Source organism: Carettochelys insculpta, chromosome 6 (assembly GCF_033958435.1).
Source record: "Carettochelys insculpta isolate YL-2023 chromosome 6, ASM3395843v1, whole genome shotgun sequence".
NCBI lineage: Eukaryota > Metazoa > Chordata > Testudines > Carettochelyidae > Carettochelys > Carettochelys insculpta.
Window position 1 is genome coordinate 22,014,742 of NC_134142.1, and position 22,546 is coordinate 22,037,287.

Consider the following 22,546-nt stretch of genomic DNA (forward strand, 5'->3'; position numbering starts at 1 on the left):
CCATATTGCTACTTCTTTCCTGTAGTTGCAGTGCAGTGAGGCCAGTACTGTGCTTGTGTGCTGGGGTGAGAGAGAACATGGGTAATAAGAATTAGAGCATCATTGTTAGTGCTTGAAGCTTGCACGTGCAGTAAGAGAAAACAAGGGTGTAGGCATTTAATTTCATTACTTGAATATATCCCTGGAAAGAGGCCTGGGCTCTTTGCTTTGAAATAAAGATTCTCACAACGCCTGTTTGGTTTATGTGTGGTGCCCAGTGTGGGATTAGAGGTGGGGGGCCCTGTGCTCAGCTTCATTCTTGTTGTCCCACCTTCTGTCCCTGGCTCAGGACCCAGCCAAGATAAAGAACTTTCCCTACTGCCTGTTTCTCACTCTTTTCCCACCCCCTCATCCTCTACCTAAATTATAATTAATAGGAAGTAAATAAAAATAAAGTGAGGTATCTTGGTTGTTCCCCCCGCCCCAATACACACACAGACCACTTGAAAATTTTAAAGGGGCTTGATGGAGCCACTTAATGATTTTTCCAAACTTTGTCCTGTTAGTTTAAGATTTTAAAGTGATTTATTAAAATAAAAGCAACCTTTCCTTGGCCGGTTTGAATGGAGTTCTTAGATCGCAGTTTGAGAATGTCTGGTCTAGAGGAAACGTTTATTTGAATTTTTCCAAAGAGAAAAATGTGTGTGTGTGTGTGTGGTTTTTTTTTTTTTAGAAAAAAAAGTCCAGTGAAGAAAATTATTTTTTAATTGAATTTATTCAGATTTCCATTACAAAATCATCATAAATAATATTTTGTAATGACACACTTTCAATTGTTAATGTGGCCAAGCTCATCAAATGTTCCTGATTCATTATTTCACAAATATTTTTAGCACATTTCAGTACAGAATGAGAATTTTCCCCAGAAACATTTGCGATGATATTGCTAGAAAAATTTTCAGAATGCTTTCTACATTGGCAAAGGTTGCCTGCAAACCATTGCATGCAAGTCTACGCAAATCAGTTGGTAACCTCAAAGCACAAACCTCATCATTTTTTGAGAGAAAGAATTAAATGTTTTTCACAAAAAGACTTGTCTGTTCTTTCACCAGAATTCACTTGATTTCCAAACCTCATGGTTTTTAGCATTTCTGTCTGTATTCTCTCTCAAATCTCTAATAAAGAGCAAGAGGCTTAGATCTGTGTGTGCCATGTGCATCGGTTTATTGCCCTCAGCAAGACAGAGGGGCGGGGCAATCAAAGTCAACCTGGCAGAACCACATGCCTTAGAGCTGTTGCTGGACAGAGACACAATTGCTTAAAATCACATTCTGTGGTCTTGTTTTGCGGCCAAATCCTGCTCTCATTGAAATCAAAAGGAGTTTTAGTATGGAGTTCACTGGGAACAGATGTTGACATGGTGCGGGGGGGGGGGGGGGGGAAACGAACTCACTTGAGCACAGTTATGGTGTTTATACTGCAGGTAATAAAGATGGCTGACTCCTGAGAAAGTCAGCTGACATCTGCTCTTTGCCCCTTGCAAGAGAGAAATCAGCAATCAATGAGGCCAGAAGAGTCTTTGTACCACATCCAACTCACTCCCCCTCCTCCCGTTACAATAATGCCCACCCTGCCCCCTCTTCCATTGGGGGCTCACGCTCCCCACAGTTTACTGCCCATCTGCCTTGCCCCTGTTACTGTCTGAGGATCATTCCTACCAACAGCCCAGTCTGACCCAGGAATGCGTAGTACAGGTTGAACCTCTCTAGTGCAGCACGCTGATCCAGCAACATCCATGGTCCAGCATGATTTTAGTTAGTTGGATATCCACCTTTTTAATGGGTGCGGCTAAGTTCCCTGTGGTCCCATAAAGCAACCATGAGTCCTGTCTCTGTGTTCTGTGCTGTTATGTACCTATAATTTACCCTAAGTGTCTTTTAAGAGCCCAGTGGCAGTGTTGGTAATGCTGCTAGACAATACTGACCTCCCATGGTCCAGCAAATTCTCTTGTTCGACACAGGTCAGGTCCTGAAGGTACCGGACTACAGAGATTCAACCTTTATATACCTCTGTGGTTGGTTGTAAATGGCTGTGGAATTAGCACAAATGGAATCGTTAAAGAAACAAAAAGGGACTAGGAAACCAGTGGCCTGGAGAAGGAGCATCTGTGTCCCACAAAGAGTTAAACACAGCTATCTGGTTTATAACAAAAGGGGCATAGAAAGAGAAAAGGGACAAAACCATTATGGGAGCAGAGAGGGAGGGAAAGGACAGGGGAGTCTAGTGGGACCAGACATCCTGGTTTTACCAACACCATCTCAATGTTAGGGGTTTTGTCTTATATAAGCAATTACATTGCCAGCTTCTCACACTTGTTATATGACCTCCCTGGGGGCTGGAGTAAGTTGGGTGAGGGTGTCAGTGAAAAGCTGGCATTCTGGTAAGGACAGAGTCATGGGGTGGTGGGGGTGGGGTGTGAAGAACTCCATGTTTAGACATGGGCCAAGAACTCTATGTTTAGACTTGGCTTGCCTTTTGAACCCAGTGTATCTGGCCACCATATTCCCGATGTCTAATCAACTATCTTGTTTTGCAGAGGCTGTCGTGTGGCACAGCAGATATCTGCTGCTGGGACTGCCTTCAAGAGGGAAAGGCCAAGTTGCTTTGGTCCTGCTGAAGGAGCCCTAGTGAGAAAGATGCGCTTATTCCAGCAACCTGTACTTGGAGTAATAGGGGTCTCCCTGGCAAAAGCAGAGGCCTGGAGGCCTTTCCCTGAGGGGGATAGAAAAGAGAAAGGCAAAGTGACAATAAGCCCTTTTGTGCAAACTCTATGACCATAATCTGGATGTAAGGGGCCAAATCCTGCACTTTATAAATCCAGCTTTTAGTCAACAGAGCTCCATGGGTTCAATCCAGATGATGGTCTGTTCCCATACTGCTGCTGGCATCTGCCTTGAGTTTGCATTCTGAATCCTGCTGGCAGATTGTAAGGGATATGCAGAAAGGACAGAGATGGAGTGAACATGAAATAAAACACTCGCCATCTGCTCTGCTATATCAATAGTTCTATGCGCTTGTGGTGTTGCCATGTGAGTGCCAGGGGCCATGCATGGGTAGCCCCCTGCACAGTCTGTGTGTGAATGGGCTGTGCAGTGTGGCCCACTTCTCAAGACTGCACATCTGTGCCTTGCTCCTTGACCATGTCACAGGGCTGTAGTCCTGCAGATCCTTCCAGGACTGTGGAAGGATCCCTCCTGTTCAGAGGTAGCTAAGATTCAGGGATGGATTCAAGTAGTCCTGCATTCAACAGCCCCTGCTTTGAATCTCTGTCCTTCCCACCTAGCCGCATATGGTGTTTCCCACAGCACAACTTAGCACCAGGATGAGTATGAGGAACCAATGCACAAGCTCCTCCTCTCCAGACCCTCACCATTTGCCTCTACCCACTAGTGCAGAGCACCTGCTCCTCAGCCTTTTGCCCACAGAGTTGTACAAAAGACGGGGGAAAGGGGATCTCCGGTCCACCAAGGGACCAACTGCTGGAGAAAGTCACTGAGGGACTACAAAATGTAAGGGCCACTAGATCCTATCTCTGATGTGGCCCAGGGAGGCACTGTGCCCTTGAGGTACCCCTTTGACTTGCAGTTGCATCCTGGCTTTGCCTTTGCAAATTGCACTTCCCACTCTGTGTTTGCTCAGCTGCCCTGGTTCTTTCCTTGCCTATCTGTCCCAGGAAGGGAGCAGTAGGAACAGCAGTGAAGGGGATTCTTGCTCTCCCTTACACATCTGCTCAGATGAATAGTTCCTGTTGCAATCCAGTCATAAATGAGTGTCTTCTGGCCCTCTCCAGTGCTCTGAAACAATGCACGTATTTAGGGGACTATAACCAGCAAGCCAATAAATAGACCAGCCTTTTAATGAGCCACTACAAGTTTGCAGCATGCAGTGCCTTTAGTTGATAGGGTTAGAACAATAGAAATGTAGCAGTGGAAGGGACTGTTCTAGTCCAGGGCTGTGCATTGAGACAGGCCCAAGGAAGCCTAGTTGTGATGACATTGCCTGGTGTTTGTCAACCTGTTCTTAAAACCTCCCGTGACAGAGATTCCGCAACCTGCCCAGTTTCCCACACTGCAATTTAAATCCATTGCTCCTGTCTTCAGGGGCTAAAGGGAAGAACTTATCACTCTCTTCTTTGTAACAGCCTTACATGTGCAAGACAAATGTTATCACACCATATCCTGCCCTCACTCCCCAGGCATGTCTTTTCTCCAGGCTAAAAAAGCCAATTTTTTTCCATCTTTCCTCCTAGGTCATGTGTCTACTAGACTTAATCATGTTTTTTTTTTCTCTCTCTCTCACTCTTCTTGGACATTCACTAATTTGTCCACATCTTTCCCAAAGATGCCCAGAACTGGACACAGTGTGGCACTTGAGGCCTTATCAGTGCTGAGTAGAGCAGGGGAATTACTTTTGGTGTCTTGCTTACAACACTTCTGCTAACAGATCCCAGAATGTTGTTTGTCTTTTTTGCAACAGTATTACCTTGTTGAGTCAAGGTGACTGTTGATCCATTGTAACCTTCAGACCCTTTCTGTAGTACTCCTCAGGCAATCCAGTCCTATTTTGTTTAATTGCTTCTTCCTTCCCAAGTGGGATACTTTCATTTGTCATTACTGAGTTTCATCCTGTTTTTCAGATCATTTTCCCAATTTATCCAGATAAGTTTGAATTCTAATCCTGTCCTCCAAAGTGATTGCCACCCTGGGTCAGAACAATCTGTAAACATTATAGGTGGATTGTTTATGCCATGATCCAAATAATTTATGAAAATATTGAATAGAACAGGAGGACCAAGGACAGGAGGATACATGCAGGACACCACTTGATATGCCTTTCCAGCTCAGGGGTAAATCATTAGCTATTCTAGGTATCAGAGAGGTAGCCAATTTAATATGTATCTTCAAAAACAACAAGAAGTCCTGTGGCACCTTATAGACTAACAGATATTTTGGAGCATAAACTTTGTGGGCAAAGACCGCTTCGTCAAATATTCTAGGTAGTTACCTGTGCTTGCATAGGGGGCTCTTTGTGCAATACATGGGCATCTCCATTCTCCTTTTCTTCCAGAAATGAAAATCCATTTCTCTACATCCATTACAATGCTTTGACTCAGGGATGGAGGAGCAAGAGTCATGGTTAGGGACATAAAGCAGACACACTGCAAAAATTTTGGCAAATCTTGCTTGTGTGGTGTAACTGGTTTTAAAAACATCTGCCAGCAGTTGGAAAGTCAATCTCTGCAAAGAGTGCTCTGTCAGCCGTGCTGTCTGCCCCTTTTTGGAGCTTGTCTACTTGCTGCATAATAGATGCTCTCTTGTTGCTGCTTGATCCTCGGAGTGCAAACACAGCTACAATATGTTTCCTTCTGTGAAAAGCAAAACTAGGGTCATTCCTGGGGAGCCCAAACAACATGACCAAACAGCAAAAACACACCCTAAAAATAAGATAGATCTGAAACAAGCAGGTACAACTTCTATTCCTTCGTGTATCTCAGGTGTTCTCCACTGATCACCCAGTAGTTGCTGTGAACTAGCAGGGCATTGCTGAGGAGGATGGAGGCATAAAAGCACTGAGACAATCAGTGATGCTGGTAACTGGAGTAGATGAATGTTCTATGATACGGGAAGTTGAGGATAAAATACAACAGAGCTGCAAGTGCCCAGAAATGTCCTTTCATGGTCAACTGAGAGAGTTGCCATGTAAGGACTGCAAGGTCATGTTACCATGTGAGTGTTACTATAGGATAGAGTCAAATTCTGTCACCTTTATGTTGATTAGTTACTTATGCTATTAACTAAGGTCACAATAAGGAGTAAGTCTGACAGTGCTTTGCAGAGACAAAAAGGGAGTTAACTTCCCATCTCCTATCTGGAAGCCAATAGGAATTTGGTGCTTACCTGCCCTTTGTACCTTGAAAATCTTCCTCTTGGGTATTTTATACATTCATGTGACATTACCCTCATCACACTAAGCTTTCCTGAGAAGCTGAAGGTCTTCTATTTAATGACTATTTGATTGTTAAGTAATGTGGGCAGTACTATTCCAGAAACTGGCAGGCACTAATTAGATTAGAGCTAGTAAAGAAGACATAAGTAATGGGTTCTATTCCAGAAACTTGGCTGCAGACAGATTTTTTTCAGATTGGGTTCTGTATCAGCTCAAGGGCAAGCGTTAACTGAATCATGATCACTCAGCTCAGAAACCAATACAGGCTTAGGAGGCTCAGTTTGGTTTTCAAAACTTACTTGTCCAAAGATTATGACTCCATAATAGGTCAAGTGCAAACTAAGAAACAGAAAAGCCAAGCTGATGAACCTTGAAATCTACTGAAATTGTCAGATCCCAGTCTGGCAGATTTAAGCATGCTACCCACTTCAAAGGTAAATTTGTGCACAAATCCCTATGGATCTCTTTTTTCAGTCTTAAATCTCAGATTTCTCAGAACCCAGAAACTGATATTTCAATCTGCTAAATTTAATATTATATCATAGAACAAATTAGCCCCAGTGGTAACCAAACAATATTGTAGCTCCAGCTGTATGTCCCTTGCAAACAAACTTTTATGAAGTATACTTGAAGCTTTACTTTTCAGTTGCTATATATTTGTTATCAAAAAGAACCAAGTTTGAAGTCTGATAATACGACCAAAGTTCTACAGGCTGAACCTCTCTAGTCTGGCACTCATGGGACTTGACCAGTGCTGAACAAGAGAATTTGCTGAACCACAGAAGGTCAGTGTTGTCTATCAACACTACCAATGCTCCACTGCTTACTGGGCTCTTAAACATTTAGTGGTTAATTACAGCTAAACAGCACAGAAAACTGAAAACCACGACTGGTGGCTGTAAACAGACTTTATGGGAAACTTGGCCACACCAATGATAAGTGGCTGTCTGGCCAGTTAAAATTATGCCAGATTACAGATGTTGATGGACAAGAAAGTTCTGCACGAGAGAGGTTCAACCTGTAGTTTTAGAGAAACAGTAGCCTTACAAGTAGCAGGCTACTTACTGAGTCAGGGGAAATCAATTGATAACTTAGAGGGGACTAAGGATATGAGATCATACCTGACTTGCAAGTACCATGGGAAGACACTGTGCTTGGGGATTACTTTGGTGTAAAAGAATGGCTCAAAAGCCCACAACAAGAGCAAAAAAATGTATATCAGGTTCTGCTCTGTCTGGTGTAGCGTTGCCACAGTAATCACTGGAGGCTGAATTATAACTTTACAATTCCTTTGCTATGTTTTGAAATCTCAGCCATAACTTTGCTTTTTAAAAACAAAAGGCTGAATTCCCCAGCAATCTGGGGCTCCGGAGAAGGGGTCACAGCTGCAGACTTTAGGGCCAGAAGAGACCAACAGATTTCAGTCTGAACTTCCATCACAGGTAACCAATGCCACCCAAAGATGCATATACTCGGAGTCAGCCTCAATAGAGCTATATTCCATCCAGGTGGTCTGAGAGAGGAAGTAACCATTATGTAACTGCCATTCCACATACGGGTTTTTTAAATCAGCCTCCAGTTTCTCAGGTGCAATTTGCAACCACAATAAACTGAGGACACAGTGGACAGCATTTAGATGCCAAACTACTGCATTGTGCCAGCAAAATTAGGGGTGGGATGCAGCCCTTTTGAAAATCCAGTTAAAACTTTGAAAAGCAGCAATTGACTTTGGAGGCCTCAGTTTTTGGGAGTTCATCCTAAGACCTGGACACAGACTGTTTTCCCCAAAGCAGAGCTCTACACATTGGTTAGCACAGAGCCTTCAGATAAAACACAGTAACATGACAAGGGATATGAAAGAACTTCTGTGTGCTGTACTCTTCAGCTAATTCTGCTGATACCAACCTGGAAGCAAATTATATAGCTACTGGGGAGCAAACAATCTGAGCTTCACCCTGCTCACAGCACTTTACATTGAGAAACCCTCGGATATTAACCTCACATACCTGACATCTGGATAATTGTTATACATTTCCTCAATATATTCCTTGATTTTGTGTCTCTGCTTCTCAGAAATTATGTTTGCAATACAAGGAATAGCAGAATCAAGCCAATCAGCATCAGAGCCCTAGAAATAAGTTGGAATAGTTAATGGGGGTCGTCTGATCAGTATTTTAATGAGAGAAGTCAACATTCAGAAAATACATTTACATGCATTTATTCTGTCTACTAAAATACTTTGCACTTCTTTACATCTAGCATCAAGGATCTCTTACAAATGTGGGTATTCTTATTCTGTAGCAGGAAAAATAAATTACAGAGATGTTAACCAACTTGCTCAAGATCTAGCCACCTTCTCCATGCAGGGTCTCTGTGAGAGTCTCTGTAGAAACAATAATACTTGGCAGTGGATGTAACACTAATAATAAGATATCTTGGGCATAGTGCAACATTGCTTAGAAAGGCCTAACAATAAGCTGAGGGTGGGGAAAGGTTAGTTGGTTTTAGATTCTTCTGTTATGTATCAATAGTTTTAAAGACATTTGTTAGGCTCAGTAATTCTCAAAGGGTTTTAAAAGGGAGAGCTGCTTTCAGGCTTTTCCCTTGGAACTGAGAACAATGGGAAGTGTTACCTCCCAGCTCTGTGGTTTTGCGGAACCAGAGCATGAGCACCTGTCAGCTTTGTTTACGGGGAGCCAGGGAGTAACACTCATGGAAAACAATCCCCTTCCCCAAGGCTTCTGTTGGAACCAGAAGACAAAACACAGAAACTAGCAGGGGTAGATACACCTAAATCCTACCAAGGGTGACTGGATTTAGGAAACCCACCCCTAGCCTCATCTGCAGTGAATTGTAGAACAAAAAGACATCTCCATTGGCATACTGAAGGGAGAACAGCTCTTCCAAAGCAGGGACCACGCTGAACAATGGGATACCAAGAGCAGAGAAGCACTGCCTGATGGGAAATCTCTGCTCCAGGTGCTAATGAACCCAGGCTAGTTCACACTCAAATTAGTCATTATCAGACCAACTCTACTGATATCCAAAATACTGAACCTGCTTAGTTATATGGTTCAAGAAACATTACCCATAGCCAGGCACGATCAGTCTCCATTGTCTTGCCTCTGTTTACCCATAATCAAATTCAGTGTTCTTCTTGAACTATTGTCCTGTCCCTGCAAAAATGACTACCCTTTCTCAAGAAACTGTTCTGATGGCTTGATGTAAACTCTGGATCAGTTCCATTGAGACTTCGTCTCCTGGCTGATCGTTCTGGGGGGCTCTGCTTGTCTCCTGCCTTCTGGACACCACTGCTCCCTACAGCTACCATCATCATCTGGGAACCCCACCCCAATCAGTGCAAGCTCCATGAATGGTGAGATCTCTCTCTCTCTCTCTCTCTCTCTCAGCATAGCCTCCTGACCCAACTTATGTAATCATTTATAGGGTTTGCTCTAACATTTGTAATTTTGTAATTGGTTTCAATTTAGATTTAATATTGTAACTGTTAAATATATACTCATTACCCAGAAATAAGTAACTTTCATTGTTAAACGGGTTGTGTGTCTCTCTTGCTCACTCTTCCTTGGGATGTTTTGACTTCCCCATTCACTCTGCAGCAATGCATCTTGTACCTATGCTAAAGATCCCTTTAGTGCCTGAAAGTCTTGTGGGGTTTGCCCATCGACTAGGTTATTAGTAGAATGATTGTGCTGTGAAAGTGGGGATTGGGGAGGGGGTGCTGAACCGGGGTGGCATATCAGAGTGGCATCTGAAGGTGCTATTTAACCTAGCCACTGAGTCCAAGGGCACGTAAGGGCCACAGCTGGGCACCGCTGTGCAACCCGCCCACTGAGTACAGGGACATATAGGCCATGTCTACACGTGCCCCAAACTTCGAAATGGCCACGCAAATGGCCATTTCGAAGTTTACTAATGAAGTGCTGAAATGCATATTCAGCGCTTCATTAGCATGTGGGCGGCAGCGGCGCTTCAAAATTGACGCGGTTTGCCACCACGCGCCTCGTCCAGACGGGGCTCCTTTTCGAAAGGACCCCGCCTACTTCGAAGTCCCCAGGAGCTCATGGGAATAAGGGGACTTCGAAGCAGGCGTGGTCCTTTCGAAAAGGAGCCCCGTCTGGATGAGGTGCGCGGCGGCAAGCTGCGTCAATTTTGAAGCGCCGCTGCCGCCCGCATGCTAATGAAGCGCTGAATATGCATTTCAGCGCTTCATTAGTAAACTTCAAAATGGCCATTTGCGTGGCCATTTCAAAGTTTGGGGCACGTGTAGACGTAGCCATAAGGTGTTAGCTTGTAAGTGCTGATTAGAAAAGAGCAACAAAACTGATTGAAGGTCTAGAGAACATGACCCATGAAGAAAGGCTGAAAGAACTGGGCTTGTTTAGTTTGGAGAAAAGAAGATTGAGGGGAGACATGATAGCACTTTTCCGGTATCTAAAAGGGTGTCACAAGGAGGAGAGAGAAAATTTGTTCTTCTTGGCCTCTGAGGATAGAACAAGAAGCAATGGGCTTCAACTGCAGCAACAGAGGTTTAGGTTGGACATTAGGAAAATGTCTGAACTGTCAGGGCGGTCAAACACTGGAACAAATTGTCTAGGGAGGTTGTGGAACTTCCATCTCTGGAGATCTTTAAGAACAGGTTAGATAGATGTCTATCAGGGATGGTCTAGACAGTACTTGGTCCTGCCATGAGGGCAGGGGGCTGGACTTGATGACCTCTCAAGGTCCCTTCCAGTCCTAGCATTCTATGATTAACCAGTCCTCTCAGAGGAGCTCTGGCAGAGTGTGTGTGGGTGTGTGTGTTCACCTGAGTCTAGGGTGGGAAGAACATAATCCTATAGACCCTGGATTGGGCAGAATAGCTCCATTGGGAGAGAATTAGCAGAAGGGAGAGGTGAAGTGCCTTATGAGCACTAGTAACACAAGCAGCACACTGATAGACTTATTCCCTGCTCCCCACTCTGCTCCCCCGTAACCACAAATAAATAAGTATATCCCACAGTAATGGGCAAATTTGGTAACAGAAGGGATCTCTTGTGTGTGTTAGGTCATTCTACTGGAATTCCAGTAAGGGTCCAACTCTGAAGTTGTGTGAGCAGGCACAAGGGGGCTGAGTGCATGTGTGAGACCCCCCTTTTGTGAATACCAGTTTGTGGGTTCGTGCCTGGATCCCACCTGATAATATGGCAGAAATAAAATCCCAACCTCTCAGAAAGCTGATTTGTCTGTGCTGGCCTGCGTGACTGTTTCCTTCTCCCTCCATTATCAAAGAGGCAGCCACTGTCATTTGAATCACTACCATCTAAGCCTGTTGTGAGCAGGGTTCAGTGGGGCAGGGCCTGACCCATATTTCTATTTGAAGTCACTCAGAGCTGTGAAAATTAGGTGTATGTGGTCCTTATACCACTAGTAACTGCAGAAGTCTTATCTATACCAGTTCTAGTACTGGTGGAGTTGAACCAGTGATTGCAACAGTGGGGGATTTTAGGGAAACTAATTTAATGTAGTCATAGCCCTAGTGATCAGCTTCTTTGCACATTGGGTTTCACACCTGCCAATCTCACACTTTCTGTAAGGCACCTAAAAAGGCCCCAGCAATGCAGTCTGAGGTTTTACATACCAGATCTTTGAAGCTGTTCTTTATACAAGTGGCTTCATGGATCATCTTTTTGCTGACCTCTTTCCGCTTGGTTTTCTTCATTTTCCCTCTGGGTTTCAAGACCTGTGTGATGTATTCTCTCACCACATACTTGTGAGCATCACCTAGAAAAACCTGTTTCAAAAGAAAATATGGAGGGCATAAGAACAGTCTTACTGGGTCAGACCAAACATCCATCTAGCCCAGTATCCTGGCTTCTGACAGCTGCCAGATGCCCAGAGGGAGTGAACAGAACAGGTAAGCATCAAGTGATCCCTCTCCTGTCATCCATTTCCAGCCTCTGACAAACAGAGGTTGGGGACACCATTCCTATCCACCCTGGCTGTTAGCCATTGATGGACTTAACCTCCATGAATGTATCTAGTTCTTTTTCAACCCTGTTGAAGTCCTGGTCTTCACAACATCTTCTGGCAAGGAGTTCCATAGGCCTACTGCATGTTGCATGAAGAAAAAATTCTTTTTGTGTTAAACCTTCAATTTAATATGGTGCCCCATAGTTCAATAAGGCTTGAGAGCAGAGGAGGCTATGAGCTTCTTGGAAATGCCAGAAGAAATAGATGAGAATCCTGGGCTGAGCCTCTCTGGGCTGATCAGCACACACATGAAATACCAGCCCAAGGTTCAGTGTAATTATTCACTGTATCCAAAATGGAGTCCTGATTATATGCTGGTGATTTTCGTTCTTCAGTAACTAATGGGGATATGCGGGATTGTTTAATAACAAGTTTGGATGCTGTCTGCAGACTTTAAATTTAGAGCTGTTTTTAAGTATCCTTGTATTTCCCAGTTGTATAGATCTGTGCAGAGGGTGTATGCTGGTAGCATACTAAAGTAACTGCTTTAATGTTCTTCATATGATAGATATAGATGTAGAACAAGCACTATAATTCTACAGATAGATGGCTAAGCCAGATAATTGTGTCATCAGTAGCAGAGTATCACTGTGATGCTTCCTTTCTACCTGTAAATGAGGCACTGCATTGTTCTATGTTCCAGGAGCTGTTCTGGGTGACCCCAGTCACACCCTAAAGGGTTGTTTTTTTTGTTTTTGTTCCATTTTCCATCTGTGCAACAAGAATCCAAATCTGCCACAGTTTACATGAGTGTAAACACATGCTTTCTAGAGCTCACAGACAGGCGTCTCCTGCGTTGGGCCTTTCACAAAGTATTTGTTTACCACTTCTTGTAAATGCTGTTCACTTTTCCAAGCTTCATGAGCGTTGAGGTCACACTGTTAAAGATTAAGCACATGGCAGCAAAAGGGCTTGTGTGACTTCAAGCAGATATGGGGAATGTTGTTGAGGTCCAGGAAGATGTTTGCTTTCCTCAGCTCACTGGACTTCCCAGAGGGTTGCAGCTCTGTTGCAAATGGATGGGGGAGTAACATGCAACATCACAGGCAGCTAGGATAGTGCAAATAGCCAATAATACTAATCTATGCTTTTGGTTCCTCTTTAGTAGACCAATTTCCCTATTTCAAATGTAAACAGAAAGCAGTAATGATACAAGTTAAAAGCTTATTTCCTTGAGAAAGTAAAGGACAGACTCGGGAAACAAACAATTCTCAGTTTTATTAAAACAGAAAGCAGTCACGTAACACTTTAAAGACTAACAAAATAATTTATTAGGAGATGAGCTTTCATGGGACAGACCCACTTCTTCCTGATATAATATCACCTACACCACTGGAACCTCACATCGATTGCATAGGTTAAGGACACATACCTTGTCAATGGGCTGCTCTAAATGTTTTAGGTGTTGGCAAAATTGTTCAGTTGTTGACATGATTGAATCAAGTATTTCACTACTTAACATCCATGTGTTGGTCAGAATTTTCTTAAAGAATGGCTGGAAAAAGATCAATTTGCCAGTGTTATTCTAGTAACCCCTTCAAAACCCAAATTATAGAACAAACTCATTGTGGTGGGCATTGTATACAACGAACAGTAAGAAACAGGCAAACAAGTTCAGAAATAGCTTAAGCACTAAGAGCTGTACTGTGGTGTGCCCCTGGCTTTCCAGACACCACTGGCTCCAGAACTAGGCTGCCTACATTGTATCAAGAGAAGCTCTGTCATCACTTAAATGCTCCCCCCACTAGCTCCCAGTGGGTATTCACTGGAGGTTCAAGTTCAATTGCCCTCCTTCTGAAGGTTCTCTTGGGACTTGCCCAAGCATGGCTTTGTCTGCCTCTTTCTACTTCTCACGTTCCTGACCATCCAACTCCTGGTGTACCCTTCACCCAGTTGGTTCAAAAATCCCTTCTCTGCAACCTGGAACACTATTCCCTATGCTTCTCCTTCACCAACTCCATGCCTTCCAAATTCCATCTTTAAAACATACCGCCTTCTCCTCTGCTATGGCTGATGGTTCTGCCCCAACCTGGCATCCATGTGACAAGCCTGATCTAGACAGTGTACTTTTGGGGGCTCTGCAGCAGCCCTCCTATGGCTGGGATGGGGGAGGGTTACCTGCAGCAGGGTGCAGCAGCAGCAGACAGTGGCAGCAGAAGGGGATCCCCTCCCTTGGGCCCTCGGCACTCACCATGTGGTGCCAGCAGCAGCCTGCTCCACTCTGTTGCACTGTTCCCTCCCAGCCCAATGAGCCTGGCTCTCCACAGCAGTGGCCAGCAGCATCCGCTCCCTGCTACCCATAGAGAAGAGGGGCTCAGTGGGGTGGGAGGGTGCAGCAGAGACAGCAGGCTGCTGCTCGCACTGCATGGGGCAGGGGGCAAGGAGAGGCGACCCTCTGCTGCTGCTACCACCACTGCACACCCTTCTCCAAGTAATCCCTTGACCTGGGGCAAGGGGACAGGATGGGGGCAGAGCAGGAAAGGGGCAGGGCCTGCAGCACCAGAGGGCAAGATGTTGCCTGGGCCCCTGTTCCTGGGGCACTGGAAGTTGTTGCTGTAGGTTCCCCGCCCCCACCCTCTCAGGACAACCCTATGTGCACATAGCAAACAGGCTGCAAACCCCCCCATTAAAGCATCTGGAAGAGCCCCACTGCAACAGAAATAACTTCCCGGGCTGTGCTGATGGGAGGACCTTGCACTTCCAGTGCGGAAAAAACTTTTAGGTTTTGCAATGACAATATCACTTTCGAGCCGTGTCTACACGTGCACGCTACTTCGCAGTAGCGGCACCAACTTCGAAATAGCGCCCGTCACGGCTACACGCGCTGGGCGCTATTTTGAAGTTAACTTCGACGTTAGGCGGCGAGACGTCGAAGTCGCTAACCCCATGAGGGGATAGGAATAGCGCCCTACTTCGATGTTCAACGTCGAAGTAGGGACCGTGTAGACGATCCGCATCCCGCAATGTCGAAATTGTGGGGTCCTCCATGGCAGCCATCAGCTGGGGGGTTGAGAGACGCTGTCTCTCCAGCCCGTGCGGGGCTCTATGGTCACCGTGTGCAGCAGCCTTTAGCCCAGGGCTTCTGGCTGCTGCTGCTGCGGCAGCTGGGGATCTATGCTGCAGGCACAGGGTCTGCAACCAGTTGTCGGCTCTGTCGATCTTGTGTTGTTTAGTGCAACTGTGTCTGGGAGGGGCCCTTTAAGGGAGCGGCTTGCTGTTGAGTCCGCCCTGTGACCCTGTCTGCAGCTGTGCCTGGCACCCTTATTTTGATGTGTGCTACGTTGGCGTGTAGACGTTCCTTCGCAGAGCCTATTTCGATGTGGTGCCGCGCAACGTCGAAGTTGAACATCGACGTTGCCAGCCCTGGAGGACGTGTAGACGTTATTCATCGAAATAGCCTATTTTGATGTTGCTACATCGAAATAAGCTATTTCGATGTTGGCTTCACGTGTAGACGTAGCCTCACTGTGCTGTGATACGCCTTTAGATAGAAGCCGGTACTAGATCATGATGGCAGAGTTGGCCTGAATTGCTAAGGTGAAACAGAACCCTCAGCAGACTATTTTTTAAATCAAAAGGACAAACACATCTCTGGTGTAATCCCACTGCCTTCCCCAGAGTTTCACCAGGGGTGAAATTCCCCCCAGTTGTTTTAGGAGATCGGATACTTTGCTACCAAATATATATTTAATTCCTCTGGCTCTCGCATGGCTTAACCAATGCATCAGTGTTAGTAATGAAAAGCCCTAAACCCTAGAAATCTGACTTGGCATTGGAGAGATTGGCACAAAACTAGACATGATGCATTTTGAAACGACCCTGATATCCTGTCCATGCCAAGTGGGATGTGTATTGGGGAAAGGACAATAAATCCTGAACGACCAGGTTCCGATCATTCCAAACCTTCCTTACCTGTGTTTTTTCTTTTAATTTATTTAAAACCTCATTTCTGAAGCTCATTGTCACATCACTCAGGACCTTTTCCAGTTCCGTAGTGTCGGCATTAAATGTTTTTTGTAAGCCTCTCCTGGAGAGAGAAATAAGAGCAACCGTTTAAGGCTGATCTGCATCATGAGCTACTCCATATGGATAACTTAGCTAAAATAAGCATTTTTTTATTCCAGAGGACTCTCACGTATATCCAATAAATCCCCTTCTCTGTTAATGGTCACAAAACATCGTTCCTTCTGTGCAACACCAGAGACGCCAACTGCCTCTAATTTTTAATAATCCTCCTGACTGATTGCATAGAATTATGAAATGTAAGCCTGAAATCAATGTGCAAGCACATACGTGTGTGTGTATATATAAACCTCAGTTCTGAGTGTAATGCACTGTCGCATCTAGTGGCACCCAGCCCACTCACAGCAGTGATCAGCAACCCGCAGCCCAGGGCCTGCATGTGGCCCTTTGGGGCTCCACCAGCAGCCCACAGACCCTTGGCTGCTCTCTTTCCCCACATACCTCTCATGCAGCAGAGCCCCACACTTCCAACAGCTCCCTCTGCCTCCTGGCACTCTCCGAGAAGCTGCAAATTGCCTGAATTAGCTGATTTGCTGGCACTGAAAGTGCAGGGAGAGAGGAGGCGGTGCAGGTGAGTGCAGGGCTCTGGTGCCCTGGTGCATGAGAGGTGCAGAGAAGGGGCTGTAGGTGAAATCCCTATGGGCTATAGGCTGCTGTAGCCTACTGAGGTGAAAGAGATCCACTCATGCAACCCACCTGCTATTTGTGGTTAGGGTTGCCAGGTGTCTGGTACTGAACCGGACAGGCCAGTATTTGGGCTCTCTGTCCGGTTAAACAAAATCAAAGAATACCAGACACGTCAATGGCCAGTATTTAAATTTTACAGTAATCTCCCACTTTACATGGCTTTGTGGTGTGCAAAACTCACTTTAATGTGAGTCTTGCACAATGTGAAGCTGCGGGGCTCTCAGCCTGCCTAGATTCCCACACCGTGAGCATCCAAGTGGGCTAAAGCCCCCTTCCCCTGCTTCCCAGAGCGGCGCCGCTTGACAGCCACACCGCTTCACCCCGTTCAACCCCCCACTGGCTCAACCCCTGCCCAACTCCCCCACCCCCCCGGCCCCAGTTCACCCCCCCCAGCTGGGGGCTCCAGCTGCATGTGTGGGTCTCCCATCTAACCCCTGGAGACCCAGCTCCAACCCCCATGCCCCAAACCCCCTGCATGCCTGGGTCCCATCCCCTGCACGTCCCGGCCCCAACCCCCGCAGACCCAGAACCACCCCCCGCAATCCTCCGTGTGGCCCCCAGCTCAATGCTCCTGTCCGGCAGGCTCAGCGCACAGGGGTTCCACAACAACTCACCCCCTGCCCCTGCTCAAGCACTCTGCCCCGATGCACTGTCATTCAGGTCTGATGAAGGCAGCACATAGGTATGTGTGTTTCCTCCATCACTCCTGGTGGACTGCACCATGAGGGGCTCCCAGGTAGTGATTCTGAATGGGTTCAGGTGCTGCAGAATATCCCAGCCAAGCCACAAGGGGAAGGTTGCTCCAAGTTTCCTGTGCAGCCCTCCTAGGCAATGTTAACACACTCTAGGTCAGTGATTCTCAACTCTTCCAGACTACCTGGACCCCTTTTCGGAGCCTGATTTGTCCTGAGTACCTCCAAGTTACACCTCATTTGAACTCCTTGCTTACAAAATCAGTCATAAGAATACCAGTGTCACGGCAGGCTGAAAATGTGTCCTGCCTCTTTCTGTCTGTACGACACGTGAATTTGTACTGATGTAGCCGGTGCTTTTTATGTAGCCTGGTCGTACAACGAGGCAAATTCCTCGGGGACTTGATGTACTCTGCCAGGGTGCGCGCGCCCCACGCTGAGCAAGAACGGGTTAGCCCTGTGCTACGGATGGCAGAAGTCCTGCCCTTCCTACTTTACTGGCTGTGCTCCAACTGCATAGCCATGAGTGGCCTTGGGCAGGCTGGGGCCCACCTGTTTCACAGACAGGCCCCCTCACCCCCAGCCCTTCCTCTACTCCCCTGCTCTGCCCCGTGCTCCAGCTGGGCTGAGGGAGTGAGCCTGAGGACTTGCCCTGCTCCACTCACCCAACACTTCTGACAGGGAGTGGAGTTGGGGGCTGGCTGGAGCACTGGGGCACAAGCGGAATAGGGCAAACGCTGTCCCCTGGCCCCGCACCCTGTTGACGTGAGTGTGGGGGGGGGAGGAGCACACATTTTTATGGGGAGCCTATGTTTATGGCAGTCCCTGGCCTGAACATCTGTCCCTCCCCCTCACCCAAAGCCAGCTGGGGGTTGGGGGGGAATGCAGGCCTATGACTCCTGCCCCCCTCAGCCATTGCCCTGTCCCATTCTGGCTATGCCACTGCTGCCAAGGAGAGAGAAAACTCAGTGGAGGCTCCAGGCCAGGAGCTGCTGCACTTGTGGACTGCATGAGCTTGAGGACCGGAGACCAGACTGGTGACCTGCTGCCCTTAGTGAACGACCAGAAGCCAGCGTTCCAGGGAGCTGTCCACACTCCAGTGCCTGGGGGTCCCAGTGGTGGAGCATCTGCCACCTCAGAAACTGTGGTTGGAAGTGGCCCCGGGAAGGCAGGGGTGTGTGTGTGAGAAGTGGTATCTACCACCCAAATAAGGTCAGCATGTTGTGGTGGGATTCTCTGACCAGGTGACGATGGCCCCTGTTTCCAACAGGACCTTGGGGTGGGACTGGGAGTAAAAAACTGGGTCTGGGTCCCCACTGTGGATGCCCCTACAGGCAGCCTGTTATTGTGACAATGGCTACTAGGCTGCCCTGCTCAAACCACTAGGTAAACTTGTATTGACTCCAGCTGCTAGGCCACACCAGCCTGACTGCAGGAGTGACTGTATTGACTTCATCCCTTGGTCTTCACAGCCCCAACCCTGGGAGTGGTTATGTGGACTCTGGCCACTGTGACATATAGCCCCAAGCCCAGACCACCAGGCCATATTGTTTTCTGTTGGAGGACAGTCTGGGAGACTATTACAGTGGTGGTATCACATCCCCATCCTGCTCCAAAGGAAAGTGGGGTTTTCATGCCATGCAACATGCCCACTGGAAGACCTCTGTGTACACACGGAGGTACACATACCCATAGGGTTGCCAACTCTCCGGAACTGGCCTAAGTCTCCCACAATCAGCATCAATCTTCCGGTAACTATCGAAAGCAATCGGAGAGGTCAATAGGGTATTTTAAGAAAGTGACACTAGACCACATTAGGGGAAAAAATCCCTGAGAATAACTTCAGCTGGAGCTGGCGATGCTACACACCCAGGTTAAGAACCACTGATCTAGGTATCCTGAGAGGCAGCCAAGTCCACACAAGCCAGTAAGAACGCAGCACACCACCTGTGGCCTGGCAGTGAGTGCAGTACCCCAGGCTTCACTGGCAATCTCCGTGGCTCGTCTGCTATTGGTCCTGCACTGTACCCTCTGCTAGGGAGGAGGAGACAGAGAGCCAGCTGGAGATGGGGGCAGAAAAGGAATAAAGAAGGAACGTGACAGAGGAAAGAGAAGGATTATCCCAGCAAGCAGGTCAAGGCTTAGAACTAGCTCAGGTAATTGAGCCCCTGGCCAGTGGTTCCCAACCTTTACATAGGTGCGAACCCCCAATCACTTCCCCAAACCATTCACAGACAGCCCCCCTACACACGTCAAAGCCATTTGTGGCCACTATGTACACTTCATTAAATGAAAAAGGAAACCACCACATAGAGTTTAGGACAGCAATTAATAACGTTATTGGAAGATATTTAATTTAAAAATTGATTGTAAATTATTTTCTGTGATCATTTTTATTTATCTTTTATTTTTTCATGGACCCCCTCAGTGATCCCCAGGGGTCTGTGGACCCCCACCTGGGAATCACTGGGTCGTAGGCAGGATCAGAAGGCATCTTTCCTCAGCACTGATCCTTCTACCTGTTTGGCGGTGAGGGTTGTGGGGAGGCAGCGTTTCCCTGGGCCATAGATATGGAAAGGTGGGGAGAAAGATCCTAGTTTTTACTAGGGTAGGGGGGATGGAAGGAGAGAGAGCCTGGCTTCTGCAGGGAGCGGGAGGGGAGAGAAGTCCAAGCAAACTCCCTAACTTTTTTCCTAAACATTCCTGAGAGTGTCAGAGCTAGGCTGCCATCTCTGCAATGGTATCATTAATGGAGGGAAATGAAAGATAAACAGTTCTGATCTGGATCTAGATATTGGCCACCTGCATTTCTGCAACACAGGGAAGTTCAAATCCAGGGTTTTGATTCAGGTCCATTATTACTTATGCCAAGTGCTTTCCAAACACTGACAGAAGATAGTCCCTGCTCTAAGGAGTGTACAGTGTGAGGCAAGTAAACAAAGATCCAGGGAAGTATGATAACAATAAGCAGTTTAGGGTAATAAACAGTGTGTTATTTGTTTAAAAAAATAAGGAGCCAGTACTCAGCCACTCCTTCCCCTTCCCTCAGTCAATCCCGGGGCTGGGGCTGCCAAGGTATCGGTACTCAGAATTGAACAACAAATGGTAGAAAAGAGGCATATCTGCACAAAAGTATATAGCTTTGCTTAAAGCACATAAGCTGTTAACTTTGGAACATTTTAATTTGACCAGAATGAAATAAATGGGACGTTGAAGAGAAAAATGAAGTTTGGAAATTTTGGTGAATTCCTGCAGCTTAGGGAGACTCTCTCTGCGGTTAAGGAAGTCCTCTCTATGTTTCCCAAATTGCACAATAGTAATTGTGCAAAGCACTCTTCAGCAAATGAAACAGCAGCAGTAAAGTATTATGGCTCCCTTAGAGCTGTGTACAAAGAATGCTATTCATCTCAAGCCTTCGCTACGCACATGGTGGTACTAGCTTAACTTGTGGTGATTTTGTATTTTAACCACCTTAACTAAACTGGTGCAAAAGCCTGTGTGAGCTGCTGTTTAGTTTGAAACCAGACTTTGTTTGTAGGGTTGCAGCTGATTAGGACAGCTTTACGATAAACTGAACTAATCCCTTCTGAAACTGAAGGTAGCGTTCACATGAGCGTTGGACCTTACTTAACTGAACTGCTTTGAGTTAGAGTGAGAATTGTGCGATAAGGAAATATACTTCTGAACACTTTCTATTTGGCTATTTGGGGTGGGAAAAGACTTGTGTAGACACAGGCCATGTGGAATGTCAGAGTTTCTTTCTTTTGTTTCTGCTCTGTAATGTTAAGTATTGGCCCCCTTCCTACCTAGGTCAGTGACAAAACTCCTTTTGACTTTAGCAGGACTGAGACATTAGTCCAAAGCTTTCATACTTGGATGCCTAGAGCAGGACACCTACATCCAAATGTAAAGGCACCTAGACAAGAAACCTGCTATTTGCAGGTACTGTACACTTGCAGCTCCTCTCATCCAGATGCTCAATGTCTCTGAAATCATCTAACCCTAGTAACCCAGCACCCCAAGCCTGCAAATACTCCTGGACATGGTTAACATGATGCATGAATAGTCCTGTTGGATCCAACTCCTCTACACAGGGTGTTGGAATTAGAGGTGCAGCAGCACCCCCTGCCTTCCATCAGATGCAGCATTTAGAGGTTTGTTCAATGGCTCTCGGCAGCCCCAGTATACAAATTATACCAGTGCTCCTGCCTCTCTGTAAAGCTAAGCAGGTGCTAAGGATTCGCAGGATTGGGACCCAGCTTCGGAAATGCTGCTCCTCATGGTCGTAAGAAATCCTTAGCACAGAATTCCTTAACAGTTAGTATTGATAGAGCTGGTACTGCAAAATAATAGATAGTACTTTAAAGACCATGGTGTATGGCTAATTACTGGCGGGACCATGCCATCTAGAGGCTGTCTGATGTTAGTGCTTACTGTGGAGACAACAAAAAATACACTGGTGAGAATGGAAGCGGCTGCAGCTTAAACCCTCACCAAGTTTGTAGATGACACTAATCCCTGGGGGAGAGGTAGATTCGTTGGAGTTTAGAGATAGGATCCAGAGTGACTTGGATAAATTGGAGGACTGGGCCAAAAGAAATCTAATGCAGCTCAACAAGGAGAAGTGTAGAGTCCTGCACTTGGGATGGAAGAATCCCAAGCATTATTACAGGCTGGGAACTGACTGGCTAAGCAGCAGTACAATGGAAAGGGAGCTAGGGGTTATGCTGGATGAAAGGCTAGATATGAATAAACAGTGTGCCCTTGTAGCCAAGAAGGCTAACGGCATTAGGGTGCATTAGGAGGACCATTGCGAGCAGATCTGGAGAAGTGGTTGTTCCCCTCTATTCGGCACTGGTGAGGCCACATCTGGAATATTGTGTCCAGTTTTGGGCCACCCCAGTATAAAAAGGATGTGGATGTGCTGGAGCAGGTTCAGTGGAAGGCAACAAAAATGATTAATGGGCTAGAGCACATGACCTATGAGGAAAGGCTGAGGGATTTGGGCCTATTTAGTTTAGAGAAGAGAAGACTGAGGAGTGATTTGATAGCAACCTTCAACTTCCTGAAGGGGAGCTCTAAAAAGGATGGAGAGAAACTGTTCTCAGTGGTGACAGATGGCAGAA

The 22,546-nt window shown here is 46.4% G+C and overlaps 1 protein-coding gene across 1 annotated transcript in view; it reads right to left on the reverse strand.

Moving 5' to 3' along the window:
- Nucleotides 1–4,948: 4,948 nt before the first annotated feature.
- Nucleotides 4,949–22,546, reverse strand: part of EXOC3L4 (exocyst complex component 3 like 4) — a 39,590-nt gene continuing 21,992 nt past the window's right edge. Inside the window, exons 8-12 of the mRNA XM_074998706.1 lie at nt 15,931–16,045; nt 13,391–13,513; nt 11,627–11,779; nt 7,992–8,113; nt 4,949–5,404 (exon numbers count right to left, since the gene is read on the reverse strand). Of these exons, the coding sequence (XP_074854807.1) occupies nt 5,242–5,404; nt 7,992–8,113; nt 11,627–11,779; nt 13,391–13,513; nt 15,931–16,045 (676 nt within the window). The 3' untranslated portion in view covers nt 4,949–5,241. The remainder of the gene's footprint in view (nt 5,405–7,991; nt 8,114–11,626; nt 11,780–13,390; nt 13,514–15,930; nt 16,046–22,546) is intronic.